General features: G+C 50.6%; 2 protein-coding genes across 5 annotated transcripts; one reads left to right on the top strand and one right to left on the bottom strand.

Annotated features, from left to right (window-relative positions):
• Nucleotides 1-423: 423 nt before the first annotated feature.
• ARFIP2 (ARF interacting protein 2) lies at nt 424-5,341 on the bottom strand. Of its 4 annotated transcripts, none has more exons than XM_039847856.1 (8): nt 5,184-5,341; nt 4,277-4,417; nt 3,930-4,026; nt 3,061-3,179; nt 2,659-2,880; nt 1,955-2,112; nt 1,633-1,807; nt 424-1,193 (listed from the first exon to the last, which is right to left on the bottom strand). In XM_039847856.1, the coding sequence occupies exons 2-8, from the start codon at nt 4,373-4,375 to the stop codon at nt 1,038-1,040; spliced, it is 1,026 nt and encodes a 341-aa protein (XP_039703790.1). In that variant the 5' UTR covers nt 4,376-4,417; nt 5,184-5,341; the 3' UTR covers nt 424-1,037. The 4 variants fall into 4 exon arrangements, with proteins under 4 accessions (XP_039703790.1, XP_039703791.1, XP_039703792.1 ...); XM_039847855.1 differs by lacking the exon at nt 424-1,193 and adding an exon at nt 1,200-1,481; XM_039847857.1 differs by lacking the exon at nt 5,184-5,341 and having other exon boundaries at nt 3,930-4,135.
• Nucleotides 5,342-5,427: 86 nt separating this feature from the next.
• On the top strand, nt 5,428-8,170 carry TIMM10B (translocase of inner mitochondrial membrane 10B). Its single transcript, XM_039847861.1, has 3 exons — nt 5,428-5,530; nt 5,738-5,833; nt 6,025-8,170. Exons 1-3 carry the CDS (start codon nt 5,483-5,485, stop codon nt 6,199-6,201), a joined length of 321 nt encoding a protein of 106 aa, XP_039703795.1. The 5' UTR covers nt 5,428-5,482; the 3' UTR covers nt 6,202-8,170.
• The last annotated feature ends 184 nt before the right edge of the window (nt 8,171-8,354 follow it).

The following is an 8,354-nucleotide window of genomic DNA, read 5'->3' as shown; positions in this document are numbered from 1 at the left end:
TCTGTATTCTAGTACTTGTCACTGTATTGTAGTTGCCTGGTTACTTGACTCTATCGCTCTCTAGGCCATAAGCACTGTGGGCAGGGACCGTGTTTTATTCACTGATGTTTCCCCAGGGTCTAGCGCAGTGCCTGGCAAGTAAAAGCACTCAGTAAATATTTGCTGTATGAATGAATGCATGATGAAGGTCGACAAGCCCAACCCACTCTGGGGCTTGTTCTCTTATGATACACAGCTATCTTGGTGCTGGCCTAAAGGGCAAATAAAGCTTTGGCTTCAACTGGGGCTGTTCCTGAAACCTGTGCCTTCAGATGTTTAGCCCCAGCTCTTCTGATTAGATAAGATTTTGGTGTATGATTAGACTGAGCATTTCTCCACCCAGCCCACCCACCTAGAGTCCCCCACAAATTGACCTCACTGGGCCTGCTTTTATGAAAGGTTTATTCCTAGTGCTAAGTCCCAATCTTCCAGGGCTCTAAGCACAATTAAACTGGGTGAGTAGGTGAGGGGAGGCCCATTCAGATGCAGGGCCAAAATGGGGCTCCCCATTATTCCCACACCTTTGGTCCCAGTCCCCTTCTCTGCAATGGGCACACATAAAGGAGGGACAAAGGGTATTGGAGGCAACATCATTGGCCCAGGGGAGCCCAAGAAGAGCTGCCATTGGCTGACAGAGCCTTGTGAGGCTCTGCCATTGGTCAGGGGACACACCCCAGGAGCTGGGGATAGGCCTGAGGAGTGATGCCATTGGCCAGGGAGTGGTTTTGTCATAGCCTTTGGCTGTGGAGTAGAAGGAAAAGATCTGGAAATGCAGCCCAGTGGCCAGGAAGATAAGGGACAGGGCAGCAGCTGCTGGGCCTGCAGGCCCCCTTCCCTACCCACAGCAGTGTGGGCAAAACTGGTATCAGGCCCCAGCCAGAGAAAGGGAGCCCAAGCCAGAGGGCAGGTGGCGAAGGATGTCCCATGTCCAACCTCCCCCACCCTAGGACTGCCCTTCCCAATGTCTTTCTTGATAGCCAGGTTGGGCTGGAAGCAGCTCACTGCTCCTCTAGCCAGGAGGGTTTCTCAGCTCCTGGAGGCCGCAGCTTGATGTTGAACTGCTGCAGGGTCTGCTCCAGTTGTTTCTGGTTCCCAGCAAAGTAGGCGGACACAGCATTGTGGAAGAGCAGCAGCTGCTTGTGCATCACCTTGATCTGAGGGTCCAGAGGGTCAGCTGAAGCTGGACTCAGATGCCCTTCTTGAGGGCTGAGCCTGAGCCCAGACTAGGGGCATATGGACTCTGCTCTGATGGTGCTTTTGGGATGCGGACTGAACTCCACCAAGGGAGCCAAAGGAGAGGGCTCAGTATGATGGGAGAAACCTTGATTTGCTGGGCTGGGGTACTGGTACCCCATATCAAAGGGTGATTTTTCTGTTATAATCCTGGAACCAGCAGCCAAATTCTTCAATAGAAAAGAGCCAAGATTCGAAGGGAGGGAGACCTGGAAAGGCCCAGGGGTTAAGGGGGCTAGAGGAAGATCCCACTCCTTTGCCAGGCTGCACTTCTCTATCCAATGATGGGGACAGTGTAGGGGGAGGGTCAGTATTAAAGATAGGAAGGTGGGCTGGGACTAAAGGGGGTGGGGTTGGCACCTTGTTTTCTTCCAGGAACTTGAGTTTGATGGCCACATCTCCCCGCAGCTTCTCATATTTGTCCCGATGGGCCTGGAAAGTGGCCTGGGCACTCTCAAGTCGACCACGCGTCCCTGCATCCCGGGGGCCTAGGCTCAGCTCCTCTAAGTCTGTTCGGTAGGCATCATATTCCAGCCTGGGGAGGGGATGATACAGGTTCACCTCTACTCCTTTGTCCTATACACATACTCTCATTTCCTTCCTGAATTCTTAAGCTCCTAATCTCAAACTTCCACCCAAGCCAACCAACTCCCAAACCCCTAAACCCTGCCAGTGCCCACACCTGGCAGCCTCATACTGTTTGACAGTCATGAGTGTGTCTTCCATGGTTTTGGTGACTAATGTGTTGATGCTAGAAACAAAGAAGTTCACAGCCCCTAGCAGTGTCTCTCCATTCTTGCACAGCAGCTTCTGTGTCTCTGCATTGTAGCCAAATTCCTCCTGAGGGCAGAAGGGAGAAACAGGCCTTGAGAAACAGTCCCCTACCTGACAAGAGCTGTAGGGCCCTTCATTCCCCCCTTCCCCAAGAAGGAAGCAGCCATCAAAACCGAAACAACCAAAGACTGCCTCCAGCTAGGGTCTCTTAGCCAGAAAGTTAGTGGAGCCACCCTGGGGATGCTTAGGGTGGGAATGTGGGGGTAGGGTTCTCAGATAAGTTCACAAGACTAGAACAGGGAAAGCTAGTGCAGCAGGCAAAAGAGGGGCTCCAATTAGGCTAAGCACCAAAGGCATTCTCTCCAATGCAGAGAGGGTTACTTGTGAGGCACCTGGTATGCCACCTCCCACAGCCCCTCCAACTTTGGACCTCCGTACAAACCCTTAGGCTGCCTCCACAGGTGAGTGCTGCTGGGGGCAGGGCTGGGCCCACCCTGGAGGGGTTCTCCCTCTGGGCTGCAGGAGGGAGGGAGGGAGGCTGAGGGGTGACTGCCTGGAAAGGCCTGGGCCCAGTCCCCCCCACCCCCACCCTCTCTGGCCGGGCTGAGGTACCTGAAGCTCTGGGGACTTCTGGCTAAGGTCAGCAAAGGCGTCACCTAGTGCATGCTGGGTCTGCAGCAGGCTGTAGAGGTGGGCTGTCAGTGCCCGGCCCAGCTGCAGGACACTCTCGTACTTGCGCTTTGTCTCACGCAGCAATTCAATCTGCAGCTCTAACTCCAGGTCCACAGTCCGGGAGCCTCGGCCAAATCGCTCTGATAACAGCTGCTTTGTACACTGGGAAGTGAGAGAACAGGTCAGAGACCCTAGTACCCTGCCACCCCCAACAGGTATCTGCCCCAGCATACCCAGGCTCCTACTCTCAGCCATAGATGGAATATTAATTAGGATCCAGGAGAAGGGAAAAAAGGTACCCAGGGGGTGGTGTGGGAGAAGGGAGATGTACTTGAATCCCACCTTATATGTGTTGATGCCCCATTTCTTGACGATGTCAAACTTCTCTCCAGCGATGCCCCGAGCCACCTCATCCCCGGGGCCAGCAGGAGTGGCACTGTGAGATGGATGGCGGCCAGACCCTAAAGGACCAAGTTCTCTGACACCGGCCTCTCTCAGATACAACCAGACCCCTATGTGGCTCCACCCACACTTCCCTCCCAGCACCTGAACATGACTCCCCGGAGGAGCAAAAGCTAAAGACAATTAGATTCTTCTGTTCACTAGGAGGAACTCATATGTTGTGCCCTGAGACTCAAATCCCAATATACATCTGGCCTCCTTCTGAGGTCATGGTGAGGGGTGGAGGAGGAGGGAGGAGGGAGGAGGGAGAAGGGAGCTGCTGGTGTACAGGGGCAGAGGAAACTAAAAAAAAATACAGTGAGTGTGGAGTGGGAGGTCAAAGATGGTGGGTCCCGATAACAGGACACCTGGTTGACATTCCCACGTGGAACCCTAGTCAGTGAGAGATTCAGGGCTGCTTGTTCCTCTAAACTTTAGAGTCTAAAGCAAAACTCTGAGAAGCTTCATAAAGTTCCAAATCAGCCTCAAGCTCCAGAGCAGGGGAAACTGCTGTGGAACAGAGTTCTTAATTTGACTAAGGTGGTGGCAACAGAAAAAGGGGTGCTTCTCAGGGGAAATGGCAAGTGAGAACAGCTGGACAACCCTGGGAACTGGCCTTGGGCTGAGGAGAGTCCACAGGGTTCATACTAACAGAGGTTTCCAAGATCTCCAGAGATAATTCAAGCTTTCTTAGACATATCTTATGTTCCCCAGAACCATTTGTCCCCACTCTCCACTCAAGCTTCCTGTCCTATTCTGATCATTCGTACCTGTAGGGATGAGTCCATCACCAGAGCCCCCATAGCCACCAGACACAATGCTGGTTTCATTGAGGTTGGGTCCTGACACCATCACCTGCTGGAGGTCCTATAGGCCAGAGAAGAGGGGGGGGGCTTCAGGAACATAGGGGCAGCTGAAGCATTTTGGGGGTGAGAACAAGCTTGGACTGAAGCATCATAGAGCACACAAGGGAAGTCTGCACAGAATCAGAACAAAGATTTATAAAAAGATTGAAGGGAGTTAGATAAGTTAGGGAAAGCTACTGGGATGGGGGTAGAGCCCAGAGTTTGTGAGTTGGAAATCCTAAATTGAAACAATAAGAATCAAACAGAAGCACCTGCTCGAGCCCATCATCCTCAGGAAGCTGCCCAGCTTCACCATTCCCATGGATGGGGATCTCCATTGTGGCTGCCTTCCCTAGGATCCCGTCCGTCATGGCTAGGGAAGGGACTGGAGTCAATGTCTCCACCCCAGCGCCCTGCAAAGCCCAACACAGACAGTTCTGGAAACTGGCCAGGGCTCTAGAAGAGAAGATCTCCCCTACATTTCTGAGGTTTTAGATGTTGTCTCAAGGCTTGAATGTTCTGAAGTTTGGCTACCACTCTTTCCTCAGGTAGCATATGTATTTCTTCCCTCCAAGGTGCGTATTTTTACACATGCACGCCAGGCTTCAGATGTCTCATCAACCTCCAATCCCACCAGGACTCTGGTGATCGTTCATGCATTCAACCATTCAAAAGACATTTAATGCGTGCCTACTATGTGCCATGTGCTATGTGAGGCCATGAAATACAGTAGTGAACAAGAGAGATAAAGTCTGTTTTCCCTTGGATCTTATCCCCATGGAGGTGTTTCTTCCCATCAGGAGATGAACTCCTTTCCAGGAGTCAGATATGTTCTCCATTGCTTGGTCTTTCAACACTTCTTTAGTGTTTCTTCCCCTTTCCTTCAGGTGGTCTCCTTCTCCTCCATCCCACGCACCTTCTCTTTCTCAGGCCATCCCCATCAGGCCTTACTTGAATCAACTGGTGTATGCTCCCGGCTTCTAGGAAAACCCTCTTTTTCCCAGGACATAGGTGATCCCTTCCAGAGTCAGTTATGTCTCCCCAGGTGTGTTTCACCCCCCCACCCCCACACACCTGGGCATCAGGTGTGTCCTCATCCTTCCCCTAGCTCAGAGGTATCTTGCCCTCAGGACAGGTTCATGCGTTCAACTCCCCCTCACCCAAGTATGTCCCTCTCACCTGGGGACGGGCCGCTCTTCCCCTCAGGGCGCCAGGCCCGGGCTGCGCGGGGACCTCAGGTTCCAGTTCCCGTCGCGATCTTAGCAGCAGGTCAGGGACTCGGCGGAAGTGACGTCCTCTCCCGGGCAGAAGAAGCCGGCCACGTCGTAGATTATGAGGGCGGAGGTGACGTTAAGAGCCAGGGGCAGAGCGATCCTTGAATCGACCCCTTAGTCCCTTGGGATTGGACAAGAAATTACTTCCGGGGCGTTACCGAGAAGCTGTAACGGAAGTTAAGTCGGGCGTGCGCCCATAGTGGAATGGAGCAGCCGCAGCCGCAGCCGCAGCCGCAGCAGCAGCTGAGAAACGTGAGTGGCAGCTAGAGTGGCTTCAGGGTCCTACATTCAACTCTAATCCCCGTCCGCTTGACGGGAACCCCAAAGGGCCCGGGAGCGATCCGAGGGCTGGGGACGTCGGGCCGTAATGCGCGTTCCTGGGAGGCTTCACGATGGCGCGGCCTTGAAATAAGTTGTGGGCTCCCTTATCCCTGAGTTATTGGTCCCCTTCTCTCCCAGTTGCGGGACTTCCTGTTGGTCTACAATCGGATGACGGAACTCTGCTTCCAACGCTGCGTGCCCAGCCTGCACCACCGAGCTCTCGATGCTGAGGAGGTGGGGAACCGAGTAGGGGGTTACTCTTCATTCTCAGAATTAACCGTGGACTGCTTCCCTCCTCTCCTCACTTCCCCTACCTTTGGCCGGGGCCTTTCCATGACCCTCGCCCCGAGGCTGGAGTTGGGAAGGAAGGAGACTGATCTGACAGGACACCTTTGGTCCTTACTTCCACTCTGTCTTCCTTCCAGGAGGCCTGTCTCCACAGCTGTGCTGGGAAGCTGATCCATTCCAACCACCGCCTCATGGCCGCCTACGTGCAGCTCATGCCGGCCCTGGTGCAGCGGCGCATCGCAGACTACGAGGCTGCCTCAGCTGTGCCAGGTGTTGCTGCTGAACAGCCCGGAACTGCGCCATCAGGCAGCTAGCCATCCCTAACCCCAGAAAGGGAGGCACTGGATGGACCCTCAAATTTAAGGAGCCAGCGTACCTCGGGCTGCGTGCAGCCTGTATATAGAGAGTGAGAGGTTGTCTGAGAGCTGGGCACGGTTGCTCCTTTTCCTGGAGCTAATAAACCCACTTTTATTCCGTTTCGTTTATGTCCTGGGCAGAGAAGTTTTGCCCACTATTAGCACCAGCCTTTAATCTGCTGGCTTCAGCACTGGCAACAGAGAAATTGCTTTCTATGTGTAGAAGGAAACCTCAGCATTCTCAGGCACCTAGTTAAAGCAAGGTCTGTGGGTACAATTTTAAGATTGGTAATAGCAACAGAAAATCGGTTCCTGCCCAGATAACAGAGAAATGGGAGTTGTATAGCTGTCCTTAAATCTGTCAGACTATAGTGGTTCACTTGTGAGCCAGGTATGCATTCATTCATAACGTGAGTGTGTGTGTGTGTACTATGTCTTATAAGAAGGATTTCTGCCAGATTTAGGGAAAGAAGGAGTTAGCTAAGGACAACAGATCAAGAAATCACAGAGTTTTTAGGTGCTACCTCCTGGGAAGTCAGTAGCTCCAGAACAAAGATAAAACCTGTAAGAATTCTGGGCTGTTGTGGAACTTCAGCCTTTTCCCCAAGTTGTCACTTTCTTATTTTCTGTCTTCCTGAATGAGCAGTAAAACCGTTAAGCAAAGAAGGTCTGTGTGCTTGTCTTTAGGGGCAGTCGGAAAGGGGAAAACTTGGACCACGTTCTGCAATACGGTCAAACTTGAGGGAGAGAAACTCAAGGGAGAAATAGATGGTGGTAGTTATGGAAAAAAAGGGGTAAGACAAACTCTTTAAATGTTACCTTAACTGCAGTTCCAGCTTTTTCACCCTCTACTCCATGTTGTTCCCACTGTGCCTGTTCTGTGATTTCTAATTCCAAAATCCAGCCTATACATTCTTTCCTCATTATTGCCCTGCCTTGTGGAATTTATTTCTGCATTCAGCAGTCTGAATGGCCTGTCACTCCATCACTCCATTTTCTTGCTACCCCTGTGTCCTTTTTGTATCATTCTAGCCATTCGATCTTTTCTGTTCCTCCAAACTGCTAGAGAAAACCGCAGCTGTGTAATGAATGCCACTAAATATTAAGGTCTCCAACTTCAACCGAGCCCTCACTACCAACAAGCAACCCTTGTTGGATTCCTGCTGTATTTGCTCTCCTTAATCACCAGGGCAGTTATTTACACCTTTACTGCTCCCCTTAATTCCCCACCTCACCTTCAACTATCCCGCATCAGGTGACCAAGTTTCATTTTTTACAGAGGAAATGGAAGCTCTTAAACATTGGCTCTCAGAATAATAAAAACAAATTCTTAGAGCCACCCACAAAGCACACGTTTTCTCCCTGTACAGGAAGTTGAAATTCTCTGCGAGCAGACCCTGTATTAAAATACAGATCTAACTTTAAAATCCATCTTCTTTTTACTATACCAGGCTACCTCTCAAAATAATATCTATTGAGCCCCTACTTTGTATGGGTTGATGTTGGTATGTATCATGCTTGATCTTAGTTAATCTATGACAAAACTGCAAGAGATATTATCCTCACTTAACAGACGAAGAAGAATCCAAAATGTACTAGAAGCACATCTTACACACAGTTACCTGCTGAGAAAAGTGGCTCTGATCAGCTATTTGCCTTTTTAGCTTTCTCTTGAACAAATCTTACACAGAAAGGTTTATTAGGGATGTCAAAGTTGCTGACCGGAAACTCCCTACTGAGTGGCTTCATGTCTACCAATAACATTCTTTCCTTGGGAAATATAAATTCAGGTAAAACAGCTTGTGAACTTCCCAATCTCCAGAAACAGGAATAGGGACCTGGGATGTTGTGCTGCTGGTGGGAGGATTCTTCCACATCAACATTTGTGTGTATCCTTGCAATAAACTTATATATAATTAAACTTCCAGATGATTGTGAATTATCTGTTTCCATGTCACGTAATAACTGCTGGAGAAGGGCTAGGAATATAGAAGTTTTTTGAACTTCTAGAGTTTATTTGCTTACTCAACTGCATCAAACCTGTCCCTAGGCATGAAAAAACAAGTGTCCCTAGATCTCATCCATCAGTTAGTCTCTTAATTTTCAATCTC

Source organism: Pteropus medius, unplaced genomic scaffold (genome assembly GCF_902729225.1).
Source record: "Pteropus medius unplaced genomic scaffold, Ma_sr-lr_union100, whole genome shotgun sequence".
NCBI lineage: Eukaryota > Metazoa > Chordata > Mammalia > Chiroptera > Pteropodidae > Pteropus > Pteropus medius.
The sequence above is the reverse complement of the archived record's forward strand: the minus strand, read 5'-3'. Positions and strand labels throughout refer to the sequence as shown.

Coding starts and splice junctions, on each gene's coding strand:
- ARFIP2 (XM_039847855.1), bottom strand. CDS start 4,375: ATGACGGACGGGATCCTAGGGAAGGCAGCCACAATGGAGATCCCCATC. Junction 2,881..3,060: donor GGGGCATCAACACATATAAG/GTGGGATTCAAG, acceptor CTCACTTCCCAG/TGTACAAAGCAGCTGTTATC. Junction 1,808..1,954: donor AAACAGTATGAGGCTGCCAG/GTGTGGGCACTG, acceptor TCCCCTCCCCAG/GCTGGAATATGATGCCTACC.
- TIMM10B (XM_039847861.1), top strand. CDS start 5,483: ATGGAGCAGCCGCAGCCGCAGCCGCAGCCGCAGCAGCAGCTGAGAAAC. Junction 5,531..5,737: donor CGCAGCAGCAGCTGAGAAAC/GTGAGTGGCAGC, acceptor CTTCTCTCCCAG/TTGCGGGACTTCCTGTTGGT. Junction 5,834..6,024: donor GAGCTCTCGATGCTGAGGAG/GTGGGGAACCGA, acceptor TCTTCCTTCCAG/GAGGCCTGTCTCCACAGCTG.